At 47.1% G+C, this 25206-nt stretch overlaps 2 protein-coding genes across 4 annotated transcripts in view; one reads left to right on the top strand and one right to left on the bottom strand.

Annotated features, from left to right (window-relative positions):
* Positions 1 to 852, bottom strand: part of ZNF507 (zinc finger protein 507) — a 42573-nt gene extending 41721 nt beyond the window's left edge. The window contains exon 1 of one of the 3 annotated variants that reach the window (XM_003127012.5): positions 671 to 852. In XM_003127012.5, coding sequence (XP_003127060.3) covers positions 671 to 806 — 136 coding nt within the window. In that variant the 5' untranslated portion in view covers positions 807 to 852. The remainder of the gene's footprint in view (positions 1 to 670) is intronic. The other 2 variants (XM_021094263.1, XM_021094261.1) reach the window with 2 other exon arrangements.
* The window catches only part of LOC110261352, a 422463-nt gene continuing 397796 nt past the window's right edge, over positions 540 to 25206 (top strand). Inside the window, exons 1-2 of the mRNA XM_021097538.1 lie at positions 540 to 1069; positions 6827 to 6938. Coding sequence (XP_020953197.1) covers positions 540 to 1069; positions 6827 to 6938 — 642 coding nt within the window. The remainder of the gene's footprint in view (positions 1070 to 6826; positions 6939 to 25206) is intronic.

The raw sequence follows: 25206 nt of genomic DNA, 5'->3' as shown, positions 1-25206 counted from the left end.
ATCTAGTAATTGCCGGATAACGGAGATCAGACTGATAGCAAATTACAGCCCACTGCAGTAACTAAAAAGATCGCCTATGGGTTGGGATAGTGGCCTCGGCCTAATTAATCATCCAGGCCTTCCACACACAAACCATTCACTCCGGAAGCTCCCAGGTGTTAGAGGGTGGGAGCTTTTTCCAGTCATCTCTGGGGAGATCACTTCATCGAAGAGGTTCGAAATAGCTGTAGAAGACCAGGACTGTTTCTATGTACCAGCTTTTCCTACACCAAACAGCGGCTAAAGGGCTGGAGCGGTGGGGGTTGAGAAAAGTAATCAAAAGATGCAGTGAGGACACAGTTGTTCGCTCCATCCCTGCTGCCCTAAAGCGATTTCACATCTGCTGATGGGAAGGAAGCGACGCCTCGGCGGGCCTGCCTGCGGACCAGGCTGGTGAGCGGGAGGTTCCCCCCACCCCCAGCTGCAGGGCAAGCCCTGGGTCTCCACAGGCCTTGCCGTAGGCGGCACAGGGAACTGAAAAGAGCCACGGAACTTGGCGCATGTGGCGAGCACCGGTCGCGTGTCGGCCGGCTGAGGAGCAAGCGGGCGCCGGTAGAGGCCTGAGGGGAGGACGCACATGGCCCGCGGCGGCGCTAACAGCGGGCGGAGGGGCGGCCCCGGGGCGCGGTACCTGCGGTCGGGCGGCAGCTGCTGCTTCCGCGAGCCTCCTTTGGCCGGCCGGGAGCCTGGCCGTGCCCTCGCCCGGGTCCTCGCCCACCTCTCTCCCGGCTCTTTTCCCTCTTTTCCCCCGCTTTTCCTTTCCTCATCGGGAGCTCCAAAATGGCGGCGTTGGGAACAGATCACGTGAGCCCCGGGCAGGTCAGGTGACCCGAGTGGCGGGCGGCGGGGGCGGGGCGATGCTCAGGCCCCGCCCACTGGCATCCCGGGGGCGCTTGGCTGGGCCGGCGCGAAGACTGTATCCTGCCTTCTCAGTGCAATGCCCGGCACCTAGGCCGAGTTCATGTGCGGGTTGTCGCGTTTCCAATACCCCTGACGTTGTCTTCTCAGTGGTCGTTGGGTCTAGAAGTCAGTGAGTATTCACTTTGGACTCCCTCTATGTCTTCCAAACCTGCTGTGGGCTAGTTTTATAACCAATTAGCCTCTACCTGATCGCCTTTGAACAGTGGGCGTTGACATTCTTTTCAGCCCGCTGCTTCTGACTTAGTTACCGCTTTGGGTTGGGTTATAATCTTTTTGCGGTTCTTGGCCAAAATGCAGAGGTGCTATCTAGGTTCGTGGCTGGACCTCAAAGTGTGTCTGCTGCGGGGCAAAGCTGGCCCTGGAAGATTTATTTGTGGGAGAGATTGAGGGTTTTCAGGGAATGAACTCATCCTGGGGGTTGTAGGGCCAGACTTGGAGCTTGCTTGACTTAATAACACAGCCTCAGTCCTCTGAGGGCTCAGAGTGTGTGTCGTCTGGATCTGTTTTCCACGTACACTCCAGGGTCGTAAGCAGTCCTGTTCTGGTACCCCGCCTGACAGTAAAATGCAGTGTGAGTGAAGCAGTCCACCCAACTTCAGGAATGGTGGGCAGGTTTTATATAGTAGGAACTATACAGCAGGGTGCTTGTCTCTGGACTGAGCAGGTGGGCCGTGAACAGTAGGAGCAGGGCAAAAACACTGAAGATTCCAGGCGTGGTAATGGACTTGTGCATTGAGATACAGGCATTATGGATTTGGTTCTCAACTACTGCAGTAATGTGAGTTGCATGAAGTTTCTGGTTTCCCAGTGCATATAAAAGTTATGGTTATACTATACTGTATAAGTGTACAATAGCATTGTGCTTGCAAAACAGTATACATGCCTTTATTAAAAAATTCTTTATTGCTAAAACATGCTAACCATCATCAAGCCTTCACAGAGTCGTAATCTTTTTGCAATGATAACATCAAAGGTTATAGATCACTATAATAAATATAGTAATAACAATAAAGAAATATTGCAAGAATTACCCAGATGCGAGGCAGAGACACGAAGTGAGCAAACGCTGTTAAAAGTGGCACTGATAGACCAGCTTGGGGCAGGGGTGCCTCAAACCTGCAATTTGCAGAAAAAAAAAAAATGCAGTATCTGCAAAACTCAGTTTAAAAAAAGGTGCAATAAAACAAGTATCTCTCGGGGACTTCCAGGTGTACTTAAAGCAGTTTGGGCTCTCACTTATCAAGTGAAAAGAAGATCCAGTAAAACCTAGTCATTGTTCAAACAGGTCAGTAATTCCTGAGATAACGGTAAGTATCTCAGCTCAGGATACAAACTCACTTGAATGCGGGGGTGGGGAAACCCACGAAGTTAGAACCCTGCTTTTCCACAGAATTCTTTGCCAGTTGAACCAAAAAACTAAAAAGAAGGAAAAGTAAAGGGTTAAGTAATTTTTTTCAGTAGAAGAGATTGAGACTGGCATGGAAGGGTGGAAGGAAAAAAAAAAAAAGCAGAGATGCATAAAAAGGGAGAAAGAACAATGAGTGTGCAAATCTCTTCCCTTTTCCTTGTGAGCTGCTGACACAAACCCTCCTCATTTTAACTATCTGAAGAGAGGCTTTTTTTTTTTTTTTAAGTACTGGTTTAACTGTAATGTTTATGAATCTAAAAGTGGACAGAACAGGAATTAGAGGATTACTTGATCAGAGTAGGGAGCAAAAACAAAGTGGAGAAACTATTCTCTAGGGAAAGTCAGGGAATTCCAAAACAAAGGAGAGAAGGTTAAGTGTATCTTTGTAGTTCCTGTGGGTCATCTTTTCTGATATTCATCAGCTATTTCCCAGTGTCCTCCTTCCAGCACTTGTTTAGATAAAACTTCCTGGCCCTCTTCCTGGCTCAGAGGTATGGCCTGTGGCAGGTGTTGGCTAATGAACTGTATGCAGAAGTGAGGGCGACCATCCTGGAACATTTAGTTGCCAGGGCAGTTCCTTCCAGACTGCCCTTTCCTTGCTGGCTAGAGGCCCAGCAGTGTTCGCAATGGTGGCCACCCCTTCAGCCCACATTTTGGCCTAGGACTGTGAGTGGCAGTGAGGAGCAGAGCCCCCAGATGACCCACAATGGATGTGCAGAGTGAGAAAGTCACCGAGGTTTTGAAGCTGTGTCATACCACAGCACGACATGGCCACTGCTGACTGACCCTCCTCTTCCCTACATTGAAGTAACTGGAGGAGGGAGAACCGCTAGGAATAAAACATTACAGGCAGATAGGAATGTGAATGAATGAAGTAGGGCCTTCATTCCTGAAGACAGAGATGCTATAAGACACAGAATCTGGAGTTCCTGTCATGGCTCAGTGGGTTAAGAGCCCGACTAGCATCCACAAGGATGCAGATTCGATCCCTGGCCTCCAGCATTGGGTTCAGGATCCACTGTTGCCGTGAGCTGAGGTGTAGGTCACAGACACGGCTCGGATCCTGTGTGGCTGGCAGCTGCAGCTCTGATTTGACCCCTAGCCTGGGAACTTCCATTCGCTGTGGGTGTGGCCCTAAAAAGCCAAAAAAAAAAAAAAAAAAAAAAAAAAAAAAGAGAGAGAGAGAGACACATAATCCAATAGAAAAACGTAGGCAACTTCAAAAAGCCAGTGGAGCAAAACCTCAGTATTTTTTCTTTTATACAAAAGCGCTCCAGAAAACTGAAGTAAACATTTCTATGGGACTACAAAGACATTCAGGTGTATTATCACTGGACTCATGGATATCTCACCAAAACTCTTCATTTCTTGGGCTGCTCCCACGGCATATGGAGGTTCCCAGGCTAGGGGTCTAATTGGAGCTGTAGCCACTGGCCTACACCAGAGCCACAGAAACACCAGATCCCAGCCACGTCTGCAACCTACACCACAGCTCACGGCCACACTGGATCCTTAACCCACTGAGCAAGCGCAGGGATCGAACCCGCAACCTCCTGGTTCCTAGTCGATTTGTTAACCACTGAGCCACAACGGGACTCCTCACCAAAACTCTTCTAAGCGCCTTCCACTTGCCACAGAATGTCATTTATCATGATTTAATTAACTGATCATAGTAAGATTAGGTGTTATGGATAAGAAAATTACTCAGTTATCTAGTACCTTCTCAGTGGAATCCCACTCTGTCTCCAGATGGGAGATGAGCCAGATAACTGAATCCTTATCTCCCCCCATCTCATTATTCTCCTTTGGGATCATTTGTTAGTTGCTGCGCTTAAGAGGTTCACTTCTACATGTGTCATGATCTGTATCTTCTTTTTTTTTCTTTGCTTATTAGGGCCGCACGTAGGGCATGTGGGAGTTCCCAGGCTAGGGGTCAAATTGGAGCTGCAGCCATCCGCTTACACCACAGCCACAGCAATGTGGGATCTGAGCCTTGTCTTTGACCTATACCACAACCCATGGCAATGCTGGATACTTAGCCCACTGAGCGAGGCAGGAATCGAACCTGCATCCACATGGATACTAGTCGGGTTTGTTACTGCTGAGCCACAATGGGAACTCCTGTATTTTCTAAAATGACCAGGTTGTCTGATTATACATGGCATGTGCTTGATAACTTACAGCAGAGCGCTCTTTAAATTTGGGGAACACTCAGGACAGTGCAGTTAAGTCACCAAGGTCACAACCGGTTATAAACATGGACATGGAAGGAGTTGAAACTTGAGACCAATGTGTTCCCAGACGTGATCCTTAGGAAGGACACCTTGTCTTTGGTGTAATAAGATTAGATTAGATTTCTTTTGAAGGAATTAATCATGTAAGTCTTTGGCACAGCACAGAGAATTGGAGGAGACGTGTCAGCCTACATTTCTTTTAGTTACAATTTTTATCACGATCTCAACAAAATATACTTTGAGGAGTTCCCATTGTGGTGCAGCGGAAACAAATCGGACCAGGAACCATGAGGTTGTGGGGTTGATCCCTGGCCTCATGCAGTGGAATAAGGATCTGTCGTTGCCACGACCTGTGGTGTAGGTCACAGATGTGGCTCGGATTGGCATCGCTGTGGCTCTGGCATAGGCTGGTGGCTGTAGCTTCAATTAGACCCCTAGCCTGGGAACCTCCATATGCCCTGAGCGCAGTCCTAAAAAGCAAATATATATATATATTTGAATATACTGCCTCAAAAAAGGAAAGATTGTGGGAGGGTAAAGAGCAGGCAGGAGGGCCAAAAAGGGGGAAAGGGGGTGCAGTGGTGTGAGCTGAGAAGATGAACACAAAATCTTTTCTTGACTTTCTTTGCGGCTCTTGTAGGACTGTGAGCAGGTGGGCTGTATCCTCCTAATGTTTTCATCGCGCCTGTGAAACAAGAAGTTCAATTTCTTTTTTTTTGAGCTTTCAGATGTCTGGTAGATGGAAATACAGAGTTTAATTATAGGCGTCCTCCAGGTTCAAAATGGGACCTGATCATTAAGAATAATGGCAAGGCTTGATTTTATTAATGAATGAAAAGATTGCTTGATGTAAGTCAGAAGGAATATAAGATTAAAAGACATGATATATTATTATACATACAGCTGTCAGTAGTAAATTAACATTAGCGCTAGGCTTCTTACACTTTGCATCCTGAATGTACACCTAGAAATACTTCATAATTATAGTTCAGGTCTCAAGAATCATCATAAATTATCCATCTGTCACTCATCCTCTGCTAAAAGCCACAGACCTACAACATTTCAGCAGCACCTTGACATCTACAGTCTCTTGTGCTACAAGGCACACGTAATTAATTTCTCACTTATTGAGGATCAGAATAAACTAAGAGGATACACAATAACTGATAACGACCAGGAAGAATTGGAGAAAGAGCATGGGCCCCCCAAAGTGAGAGTTGGGGTGTCTTCTAGCTGACATTGGTCTTGCCTCACTTTCAGCTCAGCTGTTTTGGGTCGGAGCCACTCACTGATTTAGAAGAGGCCCCCAGTGGAGCTCAGAATGTCCTAGCATCTGAAGCAGCCCTGTCGTCCAGGTGGGGACCGAATTCGGAGAGTTCCTTTAGCCCCCGACTCTGTCTTTATTAAGGACTAGAATCCGTGGTGGTGACATCTAGTGGCCTCCCTGGGATGTGCAGCCAAACCACAGAGCACTCCAGGGGGAAGCCGGGCACATTTGCCTTCTCCAGCGAATCTAGGCCCGACCCCTGGGTCCCCGGGATGGGTTGAAGAGCTAGCTTTCCGGCAGAGCTGCCCCGAAATTCATGTTGATTTATGGTGGGGGTGCAGGAAAGGCACCAGCAGGCTGGGAGTGGAGGTGGAGAGGGGCTGCTCGCGAGGATGTCGAGAGGCTCCTTTCAGTCTGGTCTGCGCGTGCCGCAGACTCTGCCGCGGAAAGCCGGGCTGGGCGGAGCTGCGCGGGCAGGCAGGGAGCTGGCCTCCGCCAGGCTGTCTCTCTGCTCCAACACAGGCCGGTTATCGGAACGCTCAAGCAATTTTCAGTCCTCTTTGTCAATAAAGTCAGTCTCTTTTCCACCAGCGAATGAAAATGGTGTTTTGAGGCCTCCAGAGGGCTGTCCCCTTTGGCCACTTTATCTGCCCAGGAGCTTCCGCTGAGCTGGGTGGCAGCTATTTGCTATGTCCCAAACCCTGCTGACAGGTAATACCACCTGCTTCGGAGCAGGACAATGTGATTCTAATAGGGTACCGTTAAATTCTTCTCACAGAAGAGGTTTCCTTAATGCAGTGACCTTTATTGATGAGAGGGGCAGAGGGAGAAAATGAAAAGAAGGTGGAGAAGATGAAGAAAGACACTATGAGGAAAAGTAGCTGCTAATCAAACCAAGAGGGCCCGGCTAAAGGATAATCCTGTGACCTCCAAATGTGTCGTTTGTTATTTTGACAGCTCCTCTGGAGGTGATAGACTAGGAGAAGCCGCCAGCCAGCAGCATCACTGGCTGGCTGGGAGTTCCACCTCTCCCTTCCTTAAGACCTCAGTAAATGGACAGCCACGGATGGTAAGTAGTCCACCTTCTAAGGTTCTCCACTCTAAGCCCTTCGTATCCCTCAGAAGTCCAGCATAAGGAGCATGGTTTAGTATTTGATCTTCTGGGATGTTTCTCTCATCGAGAAAGAAACTTGAGGGAGAAGGGGAAGGGAGGATGCATGTGGTACCCAGAAACGGTCCACTCGGTTATCGTCCTGCCTTTTCTGGCCTCGAGGCCAGACCTGGTCGTCATTAGCTCCAGAAGCCTATAAGGTTGAGAAGGCCCAACAGAAATCTCTTGATGGAAATCTCTTGATGGAAGTGGCCCATCCAACACCGGGCTTGCATGGGGCTGCCAGGCACAAGTGAGCATCATGAGCGGGTGGCCAGGCTCCCCGGTCATCCGTCTGTCTTGCACCAGCGCCTCTCCCTCAGCTCTCACCTGTGGGCCACACAGAGGGGCATCCCTGTGCCCAGCTGATGGGAGGGGGAAAAGCCTGAGCTAAGGCTGTACAAAAACCAGCTTGGGACATGGAAGAGCATGGACCACTGTGAATGGAGGTATGAGGTGAGAGTGGACACAAGGCATCTGTCCGGATTGTGATGATGCCTCTGCCTGGCGGGGAGGGCTTGGAGTCGGGGAATAGGGAGAGCTTTGGCCTGAAGGGCACCCTGGGGCTGGGGCAGACCCAGGTGGAGACAGGCCACAAGCATCTTTTGAGGGCCCTCGTGGTGCAGGGCCCTGTGTTAGGGGCTCTGCTAGTCTTATTTCACACATCTTTGTGGACTCAGCTCTGCGATCATTAATTATGTGTGTAATTCCTGCCTCAGCATCTGTCTACTCTGGCAGGGAATGAACTCCAAGGGCCCAGGGAGCTTGCCAGTCTTGTGCATTGATATTCCCCCGGGCCTAGACTAGGGCCCAGAATGTAGTTACACACAGCAAACACTCATTGATGGAAAGAAAAAAGTGATTTCATTCAGCAGACATGCTCCCAGGCCTGGGCTTTATTTGAGGAGCTACTTGAAAGCAGTTTGGGGGAAGATCAAGCATTTGATTGAGAGCCAGGGGTTTGGGAGAGAGAATAAAGATGAGGTCTGGGAGTTCCCGTTGTGGCTTAGCAGGTTAAGAACCCAAAATAGTGTCTGTGAGGATGCGGGTTCAATCCGTGGTCTTGCTCAATGGGTTAAGGCTTCATCGTTGCTGCAGGCTGCAGCATAGGTTGCAGAGATGCTGCTCGGATCTGGCATTGCTGTGGTTGTTGCATAGGCCAGCAGCTGCATCCCTGAGTCAACCCCTAGCTCAGGAACTTCCATATGCTACACATGTGGCTGTAAAAAGGAAAAAGAAAAAAAAGGTGGTTTCTGATTAGGGACCTGGGAGTTGGCCCTGGAGAAGCTCTAAAAATCCAGGCTGTGGACTGGGTCTTACCCTAAGCTTCAAAACCTATTAGCATTCACTGGCTGTGTGATCTGGGCACATTACTTAACCTGTCTGTGCCTCAGCTACTTCCTCTGTACGGGACTAGTGATACCTAGTTTAGGCTGTTGAAAAGTTTAAAGGACTTAATGAAACACCAATGTACTGAATTGATAAACAACAAGTAGGATTATTGCACAAGTTCAGGCCAGAATGATATGAAATAGAAGGAAGAGATGCGAATGAGGGGCTCTGTGAAAAAACATGTGAAAACAAACAAACAAACAAAAAACATGTTGCATTTGAGGCTGCTTGGAAATAGGGTTCGAAGTGGAGGGTGTGAAGCACCAGTGGGCACCTGGTGCTTTCACTTGGCCTTGGTGGGAAGGACAGTCAGCTCTGGGCTGCAATACCAGTGTCAGAGGCAGGCGCAGAAGTCAGAGGACATGCGCAAAAGAGGCCAGAATCACCGAGGGAATCTAGAACCAGCTCCTCAGTCGTGGAATTTGACATGTCACGTCCTATACAACTATGTGGGTTTTCAGCCTCTTTTCCCTAAATGGGGATTTTGTTGGCAAGGGAATGCCTGCTAACCCCCTAAGATTTTTGTTACATTTTGGTTAAGAAGTCCAGAAGACTTTGGACTTGGCTTTGAAAAATGGAAAGCGAATTGAATTTGCGTTACTTAAGTGGCTTATTCAGATGAACAGGATCTCTTCGATTTAGAATTTCCAAGACTCAAGATTTGATATTTCAGCAGCAACAATGACATCTAGGGGTTGGTTTTTACGGGTTTTATCTTAGATACGTGTCCTCTGTGTTTTGAAAAACGGGGGTGCTCACACAATGATTTGATCTAAAATGTCTGGACCCTGTGAAGTCGGTCGGTGGCTTAGGCAACACCGATGGATCAAAGAAAGGAAAAACCTAGAACAGACTTCTGGTGTTGTCTAAGAAAGTGACTTTCCTTCTAAAATTGCAGGACCTCTCAGTTTGCTGAATATACTGGTTTTCCTCCTGACCTTTTAACCAGTGATGTGACGTCCTTCTCAGCTCTCCTGTTTGAGCCTTGACCACTCTTCCTGTGGGTGATAGCACCACCTTCCTTGCACGGAGAGGGGCTGGGACCACGGGTTAAGCTTCTTCCAGTTGATTTCATTCCTTAAAGAGCCAGTGGAGGGAGTCTTGGGATTGTTCACCTCTTCTCTATTGTATGTTTTTACTAGATTCTTCTAAATGGACCCTTCTCTTGACTTTATGGCTTTGACTGTCAGACTCAGAGGGTGCTTTTGGTTTGCTGTCAGAGAGTCATTCAACTAACAGTGTTGATTGAGTACCTTGCGGGTACAGTCTTTTGTGCGTGTGTGATGGAGTTCAGGTAGGAGTGAGAGGGGCCCAAAAGGCAATACACCTGGGTTGAGTCAACAAAAAAACAGTTTCTTTAGAGGACATCAAACATATGTTTTCTTAAAAATCACATAATTTTTTTCTTTTTGCTTTTTAGAGCCACACGTGGAAGTTCCCAGGCTGGGGGTTGAATCAGAGCTGCAGCTGCAAGGGATCTGAACTGAGTCTGCAACCTACACCACAGCTCATGGCAATGCTGGATCCTTAACTCACTGAGTGAGGCCAGGGATCAAACCCACATCCTCATGGATACTAGTCAGGTTCGTAACCTGCTGAGCCACAACGGGAACTCCCGAAACATACATGTTAATAGGAAATAAATTATGCATGGAAATGTCTCCTGGAAAAATTCACAAATATTCAGATGATGTTTAAGGTTCCTCTCAGCATGAAAATTCTGTGATTTTTGTGCAGATTAAAATTAGTACCCTGTTAGACTGGTGCATAATAAGGTTGGTAGCAGCACAGGAATTATAGTTTTTTTTTTTTTTAATGTTCAAATGAAAGCAATGCAAACTAGGGCCCATCTCCACGGGTAAGTATGAGTTGACCCTCAGTGTTATCAAACTGAGAAGCTGCCTTCTGGTTTGCAGAACTGTGTGGAGTGAGCTCAGGGTGGGGAGATGTGGCCCAAGGGTGCCACTCTGGAAACATACACCCTGATCGCTTAATTTCCTGATTATCTTAAAAAGGGCCAGGAAGTCGTTTTGTTTCAACATCTTGCTGTTGACCTTTCCTTCTTTGCTCTTAGCATGTTTGTCCAGTTTCCTGCCACAGCAGAGTGTATAGAACTGATGTATCACCAGTTTGTCGGTTTCACCTCCCAACTCGTCCTTGACTCTCCCTTCCTGATGGTGCCTAAAAGTCTCCACCAGCTGCTGCTGCTGCTGCTTTTTCAAAACCCAAACTTTGGTTTCCTTTTTTTCTTGGCAGTGGGGGCACCCCCAGGGCGGGGATTGAACCCATGCCCCAGCAGCGATCCAAGGCACAGCAGTGACAATGCCAGATCCTTAACCTGCTGCACCACCAGGGAGCTCCTCCACCAGACCTTTATCCAGCCTTTGGGGTCTTGCCTGATGCCCCTGGCCACTGCCCAGCCTCAGCCCCATCACTCCTGCCCATTCTCAGGGGTGCTTTTTGGTTTTCCAGCCGCACCACGCTTGGTGTCCTCCTACCTCTTCCCGCTCCTCTTCATGTGGTTATCGCTTCCTCTTCCTCAGCTCTCAGCAAAGAGCCATTTTCTCAGGGCGGCCTTCACTGACTTTCATGACCAGGTTTAATCCCTTTACCCTCTTTCAGAGCCGCGTTCCCTTAGCATGCACTGGCTGACCGTCACAGCTCTGACCATTGCCACGGTTTATCTGTGCGGTTATTGCATTCACGTCCTTCACCCCCTCCCCCTGTAAACAGCAGATTCTGCGATGTCAGCCAGTGTGTTGTATTAGCGCGGTGCCTGCCACTAGTAGATGCCAGTGAAGAAACAAGGAATGAATGCCTGAATAATGAATATAGTAGCATTTGTCTTAGGTGCTTGAGATTCTTGGTGGTTTTTTTTTTTTTTTTTCTTTTTTTTAGGGCCACACTTGTGGCATATGGAAGTTCCCAGGTTAGGGGTTGAATCCGAGCTACAGCTGCCAACCTGCACCACAGCTCACAGCAACGCCAGATCCCCAACCCACCGAGGGAGGCCACATCTTTCTGGGTCCTAGTCGGGTTTGTCAACTGCTGAGCCACGAAGGGAACTCTGAGATTCTTAGTTTTTTATTTATTATTAAAAAAAAATTTTAGTATAGATTTACAGTGTTCTGTCAATTTCTGCTGTACAGCAAAGAGACCCAGTCATACATATATACCTTCTTTTTCTCTATGTTCCATCACAAGGGATTGGATATAGTTCCCTGTGCAATACAACAGGATCTCATTGTTTATCTGCACCAAATGCACTAGTTTGCATCTACTAAGTCCATCCCAGTCCATCCTACTCCCTCCCCCATCCCCTTGGAAACCACAAGTCTGTTCTCCATGTCTCTGAGTTTTGTTTCTTTTCTATAGATAGGTTCATTTGTACCATATATTAGATGCCAGAGATTCTTGTAGTGCTTTAGATTCATCAACCCTGTATCACATCACTCCAGTTTAGTCCATTCGGGCTGCCATCACAGAAAACCAGCGACTGGGGACTGATTTAAAAAAAAAAAAAATCAACAAAACTGGAGTTCCTGCTGTGGTGCAACAGGATCAGTGACATCTCTAGAGTGATGTGACTCAGGTTCAGTCCCCAGCACAGCACAGTGGCTCAAAGATCTAGTGTGGCTGCAACTGCTGTGCAGGTCGAAACTTCAGCTGGGATCTGATCCCTGGCCTGGAAACCCCATATGCTGTGGAGCAGCCAAAAAAGAAAAAAAAAAAAATTTTCTTACCGTTCTGGAGGCTGGGAGGTCCGAGATCAAGATGCCAGCAGCGTTGGTGTACCATGATGGCCTGCTTCCCGATTCATGGACCTCCATCGTCTTGCCGTGTCCTCACATGGCAGACAGGTTGAGGGAGCTCTCTGGGGTCTGTCTTACAAGGCCAATGATTCCATGCATGAAGATTCCACTCACATGATCTCAGTACCTCCCAGGAATCCCACCTCCCCCATTAATCACACTGGGGATAGGTTTCAATATATGGATGTTGGGGGAACACAGCATTCAGCCTATAGCACTCCGCTTGCCTGTGTAAAATAGAGAACTGCTTGATAGACGAGATGGGTTAAATATGTGTGGGTTCTAACACCCGCTGAGGAAAATTTGAATTAAAAGTACTCCACATCACTGCGTCTCAGTGCTGAGTATAGACAATCCCAGATGGAGTTCCCGTCATGGCGCAGTGGTAACGAATCTGACTAGGAACCATGAGGTTGCAGGTTCGATCCCTGGCCTTGCTCAGTGGGTTAAGTACCTGGTGTTGCTGTGAGCTGTGGTGTAGGTCACAGACGTGGCTGGGATCCTGCGTTGCTCTGGCTCTGGTGTAGGCCAGGGCTACAGCTCCGATTGAACCCCTAGCCTGGGAACCTCCATATGCTGTGGGAGCGACCCTAGAAAAGGCAAAAAGACAAATAAAAAAAAAAAAGAAAAGAAAACCCCAGTTAACTTGAGTCATCTCGTTGATCTGAGGTCCTCCCACCTATTAACACTGAGATGTTGTAGAGGGGCACTGAAACTGACTACACGGACGGCCTGAACCCAGCCACCACACAGACTGGAACTTGAACCCACGTACGGGGACTCAACCCAGCCAAAAGCCAGATTGGGACTTAAACCCACGGTTTTAGATTCGAGTTATTCACCTGGTGTCTGGACTCACCAAGGCTCAGGTTCTTGATGCCTCCGCGCAGAAGGAATTCCACGGGAGACAAAGTGATAGGCAAGAAACAGATTTATGAGGATAGGACGCTGGTAAGAGGTGCTGGGGGGCAGGCAGGGAACCTCTGCCTGAGGATGCTGTGGGCCACAGTTTTATCATCCAAGGGGCGTGGGGGCTGGAAAGACCCACCTCTTCCTTTCTGGGAGTGGTAGCTCCTCCTTAGCGTCTGGTGAGGTGTGTATTCAAATCAGCTGAAGGGCGGTCTTCACAGGCCGGCCCTTGGTCTGAATCTAAATGCAGGCTTCATCCCATCCCCCACCCAATGACCTGAGGCAGTTCTGGCAGCTCCACTAGTCCAGCAAGCCTGCCTTGTTCTGAGGGTTTTCTTGAACTTCCAGTGGTCTCCCCACCTCCCCAGGTTTCCCTCTTTATCTATCATCCCCTGTTGGGACTTCACAACCACCTGTGCCTGCTCCATCCCTGTCCGAGGCTGGTTGGCTAGTTTTGCGGTGATGAAGAGGTTCATCAGTGTTAGCCGAGAATTCATGTGATCTGGTGTTCCCGCTGTGGAATAGCGGGTTAAGGATATGGCCTTGTCGCAGCTGTGGTGTAGGTTGCAACTGTGGCTCAGATTCGATCCCTAGCCTGGGAACGTCCATATGCAGCAGGTACAGAAAAAAAAAATTGTGATCCAAACCCAGGCGGAATCTAAGAGTGGGAGTTGCATTCTCATAGCTCCTTGAAAGAACTACATTCCACTCTCTCTAGGAAAGAATTTTCTAAAAAGCTTTACCTCACTGACATCAGGTAGTCTTTTTTTTGGGGGGGGCACACCTGCAGCATATGGAGGTTCCCAGGCTATGGGTCAAATCAGAGCTACAACTGCCGGCTTACACCACAGCCACAAGAACGCAGGATCTGAGCCGCGCCTGCAACCTACACCACAGCTCATGGCAAGGTTGGATCCTTAACCCATTTAGTAAAGCCAGGGATCGAACCTGCATCTTCATGGACACTAGTCAGGGTCGTTAACCGCTGAGCCATGACGGGAATTTCCCTGCTTGTTTTTGTGTTTATCCTAGATTTCAAGAAAAATGGCATAGCGTAGAGGTTAAGGGCACAGATTCTGGGCCCCATCTGGGTCTCATTAGCTTTATAACCTTGGGCACCTCACTTTACCTCACTGTGTCCCACTTCCTCACCTTTCACATGCAGAGATTAACATTTCAGATCTCATAGGCATATTGTGTGGCTTTTATGAATGAATACCCCAGAGAACGCTTTGAGCAGTGCCCTGTAGAAAGCACTATTTCAGTCTTAGCTGTTATTCTTCCTTGAGAAGTGGAGAAAGATGTGCTTGTGCTTATTCCAGTGCATGAATAGAGTTTGTGGTTTGCAACCTCTCTTGTCCACTTGGGTTTTTTTTTGGTTTATTTTTTATTTTGTTTTAGCCATGTGTGTAGCGTGTCAGGGATCAGGGATCAAACTCAGGCCCCAGCAGTGACCCCAGCCACAGCAGTGACAATGCCAGATCCTTAACCCACTGTGCCACCAGGAAACTCCCACTTGTCTTGTTTTAAAGAACCAAAGGCATGCATAGTGCTGAATAAGATGCTATAGGGAGCATCCCTGCTTTCAGGGAAGTTATGACCTAGTTGGAGAAAAAAAGGGCCCTCTAAGCATAATCACAGAGTGAACTGAATCCATTTTTTCAGTCAACAAGTATTTCTTGAGCACCTACTGTGCTGGGTGCTATTCTAGGCATGAGGAAAATGGAGGTGGAGAGGACAGACCGAATCTTAGCCCTCGTGGACCTTAGAATCTAGGGAGGGAGATAGGAATAAACAGGACAACACGAACCAATAAGTAGCATGATTGCAGTGCTAGGAGGAAATGGGAGCAGAACGAGAGATTGGAAGGTACAGGGGGAGGTGAGAGTCAGTCCCTGTTGTAGAGAAATGGGGTGTTGAGAAGAGGCTGCTCTAAGGAAAGCCGGAAGGATGAAATCCAGGAATTGATTGCCTTGGGCTTAGGGGACCACAGGGTGGACAGAGCTGGGGCTGAGCTACCCCAAGCCCAGGCAGGCCAAATGGCGACCTGGAGAGTCTTGAAGAAAACAATGGGGCGTTCCCACTGTGGTTCAGCCAGTTATGAACATGACTAGCATCCATGAGGATGCAAGTTCGATTCCTGGCCTCGCTCAGTGGGTTAAAGGATCCGGTGTTGCCGTGAGCTGCACTGTAGGTTCCTGATGCAGCTTGGATCCTGTGTTGCTATGGCTGTGGTGTAGACCAGCGGCTGCAGCTCTGATTTGACCTATAGCCTAGCTCCCATTTGACCCCTAGCCTGGGAACGTCCATGTGCTGTAGGTGTAGTCCTAAAAAGAAAAAAAAAAAAAAAAAAAAAAAAAGGAAGAAAAGAAAATGATGGGCGTGGACCTGCAGAGCAAAGGAGGAAGGCCTTCCACTCCCTGTTGGTGGAAGCTGGAGGAGGGGCCCCAGCAAGAGAAGGGCTGTTCCTTCTTCCCTCACTGTTGTGACAGGCGTTGTTGGGACTCTGAGGTCCCTGTGTCCTGTGCCCCATTGCCCAGCAACTTGCTTTATTCTGCAGCTGGTGCCAGGTCAAGCTAAACCCCTTCCCCTCTCCCTCTGGGTATGGAGAAGCTGAAGCAGGTGCAGTGATGCCAGCCGGGAGCCCAAGAGTAAATGGGATTTTAAAGTTGTTAGGGCATTTTGGCATCCAGTTCTCCGAGATGAACAAAGTGTCTTGTCTGGTAATTGCAATTAATGGCTCTGCTATTCAAGCATATCCGTCAATAAATCTCCTCTAATAACCGATTGGGCATCGTCGTTGCCATAGTTATGGCTCTAAATTGAGCCCAGGGTAGTTGGCCGCGACACTGACCTTACAGGGGTCAGGCCTGCTTCCTGACTGTATGACTCCATATCCCAGGAATTAAAGTTACCCTGCAAATGATGGGCCTTGAGCCAGCTGAGAGACAGACTCAGCCCCTTGTCTGCACTGCCTGGAGATTTCCTGTAAATCTATTAAATGCGGAATCAAAAATCTTTGAAACCTTTGGAGTTTCCATTATGCCTCAGTGGGTTAAGAACCTGACACAGTGTCTGAGAGGATGTGGGTTCAATCCCTGGCCTAGCTCAGTGGGTTAAGGATCCGGTGTCATCACAAGCTACAGCATAGGTGGCAGATTCAGCTCAGATCCCTCAAATCCGTGGCTGTGGTGTAGGCTGGCAGCTGCATCTCTGATTCGACACTTAGCCCAGGAACTTCCATATGCCACAGGAGTGGCCCTAAGTAGAAAAAAGAATTTTCAAAATGCTATAACATGAACAGCTGTGCCACGAATGCCATCCAGCTCACTTCTGCACAATGCTGGGGTGTTGTCGGTGGGAGACCACCCATCAGGTCTGTGATTGCTGGTGTCAGTCATGGCAGGCCTCGCCTCAGCCTCGCTGGGCTGACGAAGTCCATGCTGCACCGTGGAGTCCTTGTCTTCAGTTCCTCTCTTCTAGAGAATTCTCCCCCCAGCTCCGGCTTCTGTGTTCAGGAGCCTCTCCCTTGTGTGATCTCTCATGTTTTTCTGCAACCACCATGCTGGCTTCTTCCATGAAGGCTTTGGGTTCCTGAGGCCCCAGCTACTACTTCAGAGACCAGATCTGGCCTTTGCCTCCGCAACTCCTGGTCTTCCTTGTGTCTCCAAGAGATCCTGGACTTCTCGAATGCTGTCTCCAAACTGAGTTGGGAACACCTAATGAGATGGGGGTATTTTTAAATGAGTCTATTTATACATGTGAGATGATTGCGGGTAATTACACAGAAGGTGGAAGAAGGGGATCTGGAGGCAAAAAATACTCCATCAAATAGTCTCTCTTAATTCTTATCTGTGTAAAACCCTGGATGGGGGAGGAAAGACAAAGGAAGCTTGTTTCCCAACTCTGGCTGGGTGCAAGGCTTGACTTAAGTTTTCCAGACTCCGAGTTCATTGCTCCCCATTGTTGCTTTCCTTCTCTTCTTTCACTGTTTATCTCTGAATAAATGTTAGAGAGTTTTAGGGCTGGAAGGTTCTTGGATGGAAAGAGTGAGGTCATGGGACTGTGAGGCCCATAGAGCAGAGGCAGGGGCCCGGTGGTCCTGCCATGCGCCCAGTTTCTGCATTGCCCTCCTTTCTGGAGGACCCACCTCACGTGGTGGGGCAGGGCTTAGCAGGTGACCTTCTCCTGGTGAAAAGGCAGAAGTATTTACAATATGCCAGAAATCTACAAAGACATCCCTCTAAGACAAAACAGTCCTGGTGTCTTGTTTGGCCTCTAACTTTTCAGTAACCTCCAAATATGATAAAAGGGGTGGTGTCTCTTCAAAATGGATTAAGATTTTAAGATTCCTTGGGTCGCTGGAAGAGCAACCCTAATCTTTTGAACTGTATCATTTCAAACGAATAACCCAAAGAAAACCAACCAGCTCAAGTCTGGGTTTGATGGGAAATGCATATGCTTTTAATGAAACATTTTTAATTTTTTTTTTTTTTTTTTGCCTTTTTAGGGCTGCGCTTGTGGCATATCGAAATTCCCAGGCTAGGGTTCGAATTGGAGCTGCAGCTGCTGGCCTAGGCCACAGCCACAGCAACGCCAGATCCAAGCCCCATCTGCAACCTATACCACAGCTCACAGCAATGCTGGATCCTTAAACCACTGAGTGAGGCCAGGGATCAAACCCCTATCCTCATGGATACTAGTCAGGTTCATAACATGCTGAGCAACAATAGGAACTACAGATTCTTTAAATTCTATAGTGCTTTACAATTTTTTTAATGGCTGCACCCATGACATATGGAAGTTTCTGGGCCAAGGGTTGAATTCAAGCCACAGGTGTGACAACACCAGATCCTTTAACCCACAGCGCTGGTTGGGGGATCAAACTCACACCTCCACAGCAACTGGAGCCACTGCAGTCACATTCTTAACCCACTGTGCCAGGGCAGGAACTCCAATATGGTGCATTACAATTTTTTTTTGGTTTTAAAATGTGTGTTCTTTTAAAATGCTGCCTGGGAGAGTTCCCTGGTGACTCAGTGGGTTAAGGATCTGGCGTCACTGCTATGGCTCGGTTTTGGTGCCTGGCCCGAGAACTTATGCATGCCACAGGTGTGACCAAAAAAAATGCTGCCTATCAGTGGCTTAGTGTTTTGGGGGATATTTGATGGAATTTGAATTGTTAAGCAAAGTCCAACAGAATTTTGGCTTCACTGTTAATGATGTGTCACTGAAAGGAGATAAAAAAAAATCAAGAGATTTGTTTTAATAAGAGGGAAAAGGGAAAGGCATATGAAATCAATTGACACGTGAAGCTGAGCAGTTGGGGCACCCACTTTCTTTCCTCACCTCCATCTTCTCTCTGCTGGGTGCTCCTCCCCTCCTTCCAGAGGTTTTCCGCACAGACAGCCAGTGAATGCCCCGTGACCCTGGTCCGTATCCGAGAAACGATGGCTGGACTTCCTGCCCCTCTGCCTTCTCCCAGACTGTGGAGTATCTCCAGCTTTCTAGACTCTGTTCCAAAGGCATTTCGTCCACACCCTGGCCAGTGCCGTTCACTGGACAGATATCGCGGTCATCCTTGTGGTATCTGGGCTGAGAGAAGACGCTAAATGCACACAATCCCTGCTGAACTTTTGAGTTCCAGCCCCAGGGCAGATGGCCAACGGGTCTGTCCACTGCCATGCTGCTGCTTCATGCTGTGTATGCCCAGAGTGCACACAGCGTGTACCTGGCAAGCCTGCCCACCGTACTGGCACCAGGAATAGGAGAGCTGGCTCTCGTCCTCCTCACGGTGGGGGACTCTAGAGAGTGAGGATCCCTAGAGAGAAAACACAAGAAATTGCAGAGAAATTGAATTGAGGGTTGACAACCAGAAGAGTCAGAGGAGAATGAACGGAATGAGGAGACTAGGAAATAAATGCAAGTCCACGCTGGGTCAGGGCAGAGGAACCATCCTGAGGGGGCGGTGCCTCGGGCAAGCCCCTGGCCCCCAGCGAACCTCTGCCCTCAGGCCTTTTTTTTTTTTTTTTTTTTTAAATTTTGCTGGATTATAGTTGATTTACCATGTTGTGTGAGTTTCAGGTGTACCGCAGAGCGAATCGGTTATGCATATACACATAGCCATTCTTTTCACCCATGTAGGTTATGACAGACTATGGGTACTATTGAACCTGCTGTGCAGTACAGTCGGTTCTCGTTCACACGCGTACAGTAGCGTGTATATGTTATTCACACCCTCCTCCTTCTTCCCTCCCCTTCCAGGGTTTTCCCTATGGTAACCAGAAGTTTGATTTTGAAATCTGTGACTTTGTTTCTGTTTTATAAATAAGTTCGTTTGTCTCTTTAAAAAAATTAAATTCCACCTGTAAAGTTCCACTGTTTTATAAATAAGTTCTTTTGTATCTTTTTTTTTTAAATTCAATTCCACCTCAGGACTTGTATTTTTTCTTGATAATTTTGGCTTTCTCTTGAATTACAAGCTAATGTTTTGCATTTATTTACACATTTTAAGTAGTGAACGCATAGATGCAGAATCGAATACAAGATACAAATGGATATACAGGGAAAATTGTCTCCCCTGCTTCTGCCACCAGTCCCCTGGTTCTTCTACAAAGGAACCATTCTTAGTGGTTTACTGTATTTTTTTGCAAAGAGAGTCTGTGCACACACATACACACAAAGCATCCTATACACGCTGTTTTGCACGTTGCTTTTTTTCCCCTACTTCCCCACATGATCTCGGAAATCATGCCATCTTGGTACGTAGCGAACTGCCTTGACGATTTCAAAGGCTGTACCGTATTCCATTTTGTGCATTTACTATAATTTACTTTGCAAGTCTTCTGTTGATGGACATTTAGTTTTGTTTCCAATCTTTGGCTGTAATAAATTTCCTTGTACAGACATCGTTGTGCCCATGTATGCATATATCTGAAAAACAAATCTTTCGAAATGGGACTGCCGGTCAGAGGGTACGTGCATTTTAAAATTTGGAAACTATCACCACGCTCCCCTCTCTTTTCTAACTCGCAGTGCCACCTCGCCAAACCAGTGGGATCAAAAGTTGATCTTTGACAATCTGTTAGGCAAAACACGTTATCTCTTTGAGTGAGCGGGCTCCTTGGCATTTCCTTCTCTGTAAACTGTTCGTTCGTGTTAAGGGTAGTTTTGATAAATCCATTTGGAAGCGAGTCAGGTTCAGAGAGGTCACCAACTGGGAAAGATTTAAGAAGGAGAGGAAAAGAGCCAAGGGAGCTTTATGAGAGAAAAATAAACTCAAGGACTATTTCTTTTCTAAAGAAACCACTGTATCTGGATTATGCCCTGTCAATATGCCAGTTATGCACAGATGGCTCTTCACTTTGATGGATTGACGTTTCTTCCCCTGGACTGTGATATAAAAGCCTTGCCTCTCGCAGACCTGGTACTCACAATGCCATCTTCGCATTACTGGCGTATGTTTTCATTGCAAATTGCATATAAAACCCATTGTTTCATTGCAAATAAAAGTTTAGATTTACCGTGATGTGACCACAATGTGATCTTTTCATCCATAAAGGCTTCGGTTACTTACTGGCTTTAGTGCATTAGACTGAAGTGAGCCCATCTCATTTTCAGTGAGTGACCTTGAGGTGGCAGCAACATTACATTCAATTCCGTGTAAGGCACCAAGTTCCTTACAAAGTGAAAGGCAAAATTGCAATAAATCAGAATAATACTGATTGTTATAATTTTATTATCCGAGCATTAAGTCAATAAAACTTATCTGAAATGTCATTTGCATTGTATACAATTTTTACTAGTTATCCAGTATGTCTTAAAAGCACGTTTAAAACAACAAAATGAAGAAATCGGTGATAAATTGTGCAAAAGCTGGGATGTGTCTCGCGCTGTAGTAAAACTAAATTCTTTTGATTCTTTGCATGGTAAAAGGGTCTTTTTGCAGACTTTTAACTGTACGCAATGCCTTATGTCTGCCCAACTGTATTTACTGCTCTATTGTCTAGTTACTTATTTTCCTGCGGGTGCCTGGCCTTTTTTCATGTAGGATTTTATATAGGAGGGTCATCTAATATATGGTATCCTTTCAGGAAAGGAGAGTGTGTGTGTGTGTGTGTGTGTTTGTGTGTATGTGTGTATGTGTGTGTGTGTGTGTTTTAATAACGAGGAATAATGAAACTTATTTATGAAGGAAGTCTGAAAAATGTATTGAAGAATCATTGTAAGAGAAACATGCAAATTAAAAAAAAAAAAAAAAAACTCTGCTTAACAGCATATTCATTACCAGGGACCTTCCAAGTAATGAAATAGTTGTGTAAAAGGCAGGGTACTAGGTGATATAATATTGCTTATATCAGGTACAATACATGATTACTATGCATTTTTATCTTGTCAATTGCCATTAGATTATCATAGTAGTATTGTGCAATTACTTAAGATGCAAGACACTAAAAATGTTTAGGCCCATACTTTTGCACCTTTTTTTTTGCATTTTAGATGATGGATTGCTGACATGGAAGTTATAGGAAGTTAGAAAAATAGAAAAATAGATTCTAAATGGGCCCCTTGTTTGATAATATTAATGATATTCTGGTTATCACTTTGGTCTTCGTCCGTGGTTAAACCTTCTTAAGAAAATGCAAAAGTGAGGCCTTCTGCTGTGTGTGCAGACATTGGACTGGAAGTCAAGAAGCTTTGATTCCCCCATCCAGCTCTGCCACCATCCAGTTCTGTGGCCTCAGTTAGTGACTTGGCGTCTCTGAGCTTCAGTTACTTTGTCTGTTGAGTAAGCTGGCCCTGGACTACGTGCATATATGCAGTTGTTCACTCACTCAGCAGACGTCCATGAGTGCTAGCTATGGGTTGGGAATTGTGTTGGGAGCTGGAGATCCTGAGATGAAGGAACATAACCCAGGCCATGAGGCGCTCCCGATGCAGTGGAGAAGGAACGTGTATAAGCAAAGCCTCAAAGCAGGTGGCACACAGGGTGTAGGATGAGTGAGGGTCCCGGCCGGTGATCACGGCTCACAAGACACAACTGAACACCCCCTCTGTACCAGGCATGTGGTGAGTGCTTTATCAGTACTGGTTCTTATAACCCTCTCCCTGACCTCATGGTGCAGAGGAATTATGGCCATCCCCATATTACAGATGAGAAAAATGGAGGTGCAGAGAATTGACCCTTATCAAGACCCTTATCAGTTAATAATCGATGAGTTGGAATTTTTACACAGGCACATCCCTACACCAAAAATATCCACGCGTTCCTTTCCTTCCCTTTTATTTTCACTCAGAAAATACCCTGTGAAGAATGTAATGGGCCTCACTCCATCTCTTGCACAAGGCTTCTAGGACAGGGACAGACATCTTAGAAGGAAACCAAAGCCCAGAGAACAGTAAACAGAAGGGACCCAGACCGTGTTCAGGGACTGGGTCGTCTCTTAGTTGCAAGGCATCTTCACAGCCCTCTGATTATTTGCTAACTCAGAGTGGAAAGGGGCCTTGGGCATCTCCTTTTGGAATGATTCATACAACCAAGAAGCTGTACGGGAGTTCCCGTCATGGCGCAGCAGAAACAAATCCGTCTAGGAACCACGAGGGTGCAGGTTTGATCCCTGGCCTCACTCAGTGGGTTAAGGACCCGGCATTGCCATGAGCTGTGGTGTAGATCGCAGATGCGGCTCGGATCTGGCGTTGCTGTGGCTCTGGCGTAGGCTGGCAGCAACATCTCCGATGGGACCCCTAGCCTGGGAACCTCCATATGCTGTGGGTGCGGCCCTAAGAAGACAAAAGACAGAAAAAAAAAAAAAAAGCTGTGCAGTGATTAGGAACTGGCCTCTCTAGTCAGACGACCCAGGTCAAATCCTGGGGATAAGACATTTACTGTCTCAGCCCCGGTTCATCAGCCCAAATGGGAATACCCGCCATGGCTTCCTTATAAACTTGCCTGAAGATTAAAGTAGACAATGCCAGGGATGGCTGGAGCCCAGAGTCTGCATGGGAGAAGTGCTCAATAAGTATTTTCCATAACTGTTATTATTACTGATGGTCCTTTCCTCCTGGGCAATTGGCATAAATAGATATGTCACAAGAAATCCAAAGTAAAATTAAATTAGAAGCTCACATTTGATCTGAATGCAGCTGATACAGAGATCAAAGTAATGTATAGTTAAATGTAAATAATCGAGAAATGCCTTTCGGTAATAGCAACCAGCATGGGGAATCTCAAATAAGTTGATTATTAGATAAGATACTTAAGCCTCTCCACAAGAGGTATTGATTGAATTTTGGTGACAGTGTCGATTTGAGGGGGCTGATTGAATGTGCTGGAAAATATCTGCGTAAAATGGTCTAACAAGACAAGTTCTTTGAATTGCATGAACAACTGTGTACATTTTTATAGTTCAGAATAGACCTGCCTCCTGGCCGCTCCTCTGCGCGCTGATAGGTGTTTCACCCTCTTGAAGCTGAGAATGAGGCCATTACCCAGTCCTCTGTCTGTGTGATTTTCTAGATCAGCTCTTGTCTGTCAGTTTTCACAAAGCCACATGTTGCCTTGATAAAGCTTATTTACTTGTTATGGATCCATCCTGCAAGCATATCACCAAACAAAACATCAGTCCCGCGTGGCTTGCTCGCACTGGGTTCTTTGAGAGAGGGGCAGAAGAAATAGCCTCTTTTGGAAAGTGATTGTGTTTGCTTGAAATATCACACTACAAATATTAGATCACAAAACATGTTAAAGCAGTTCACAGCTTTCCAGGGCACAGCTTTACACTGTGCCCGTGTGGTGGAAAACCAATGCGCGCCCCCACTTCTGGGCTCAGCCGATGGAGCCGCAGTACCGGGAGCAGAAATTCCACTGTGATCAGCGGCCGATGTTAGTTGAATCCGGTGCTCCGGTGGCCCATGTGCACTTCCTGAGCATCCTGACACTGTCTGTTCATAGTCATCTGTTTTTGGTAGTTCAAAGGGACCATACAGCTTGTCAGAAAATTAACAGACAGTTCGGCTTTTGGTACTTTGAAGGAGTTTCTCTTGCACCACGCCCCTTCCCAAACACACCTGCCTACACTTAAGCACATGATACTCACAAACACAAGGGCGTCCGCGTGTGCTCACTTTCTTTCCTGACTTCTCTAAGCTAAGAAGGCCTTTCATTTTTATCTTGAGTCAAAACCATGTGTTGTTATTGCTACTCAGCTCCCTTTTCTTTTCCCACTGTGCCCACGGCCTGTGGAAGTTCCTGGGCCAGGGATTGAATCTACCCCACAGCAGAGACCCAAGCCACTGCAGTGACAATGCCAGATCCTTAATCCACTGCACCACATCGGGAACTCCTCAGTCTTTTTTTTTTTTTTTACTGTCATTTAAGTTACATGCATTGATGGAGCCAGTGTTCGGATTAGCTCTGTACAGTTCCCGTTGAGGTAACAGTTGCAGCTGAAACTCAGCAAACCAAGACCCACCTTCTACCTTCCATTTGTGACCACTGAGTTGTCTTGTCCTGACCTGTTGGAGAGGAAGCTTGGATGTGAGCTATTTTATCCATCAAATGTCCCCTTGTAAAGGGAGCAGGGACATGCCTTCCTGGTGTCAAAGCTAGCATACTCTGTCTGTTCCCTTCTGTTCCAGGAGGAGGAGGAGAAATGTGGAGAGAGGAACCACAGAGGTTTCCAGACACTGATGCAGCTCAGTGAGGCAGGTGCAGGGGATCAGACTCCACTCAGCCCAAGGTTTTAAGTTCATTTGAATCAGCAAGAGAGACCCCATACCGACTATGGCTAGGGATGGTTCTTGTTCCATCTCGCAAAGAAGAAAACGCCTGCTTTTGTGGTGTCACACACAGGAGAACATTTACATTGTACAGTGGAGATGAATGAAGTGTGATGCCTCTGCTCCTGAATTCTCACACCTCAGCATCACCACTCAGTCTGTCCCAGGCCAGAGTCCCAAAGTGTCCTGCTTCCTCCAGAACTCTAAATTATCTTGAGCCCGAAAGGAAAGAAATGGAGAGGCCTCGTTCCCCCAACAAGAGCAGAGAGGGCAGAGAAACGTTGAAAAATGGATCG

The sequence above is a fragment of the Sus scrofa genome, chromosome 6 (assembly GCF_000003025.6).
Source record: "Sus scrofa isolate TJ Tabasco breed Duroc chromosome 6, Sscrofa11.1, whole genome shotgun sequence".
Lineage (NCBI taxonomy): Eukaryota > Metazoa > Chordata > Mammalia > Artiodactyla > Suidae > Sus > Sus scrofa.
Note: the sequence above shows the minus strand (reverse complement) of the source record. Positions and strands in the feature narration are given on the sequence as shown.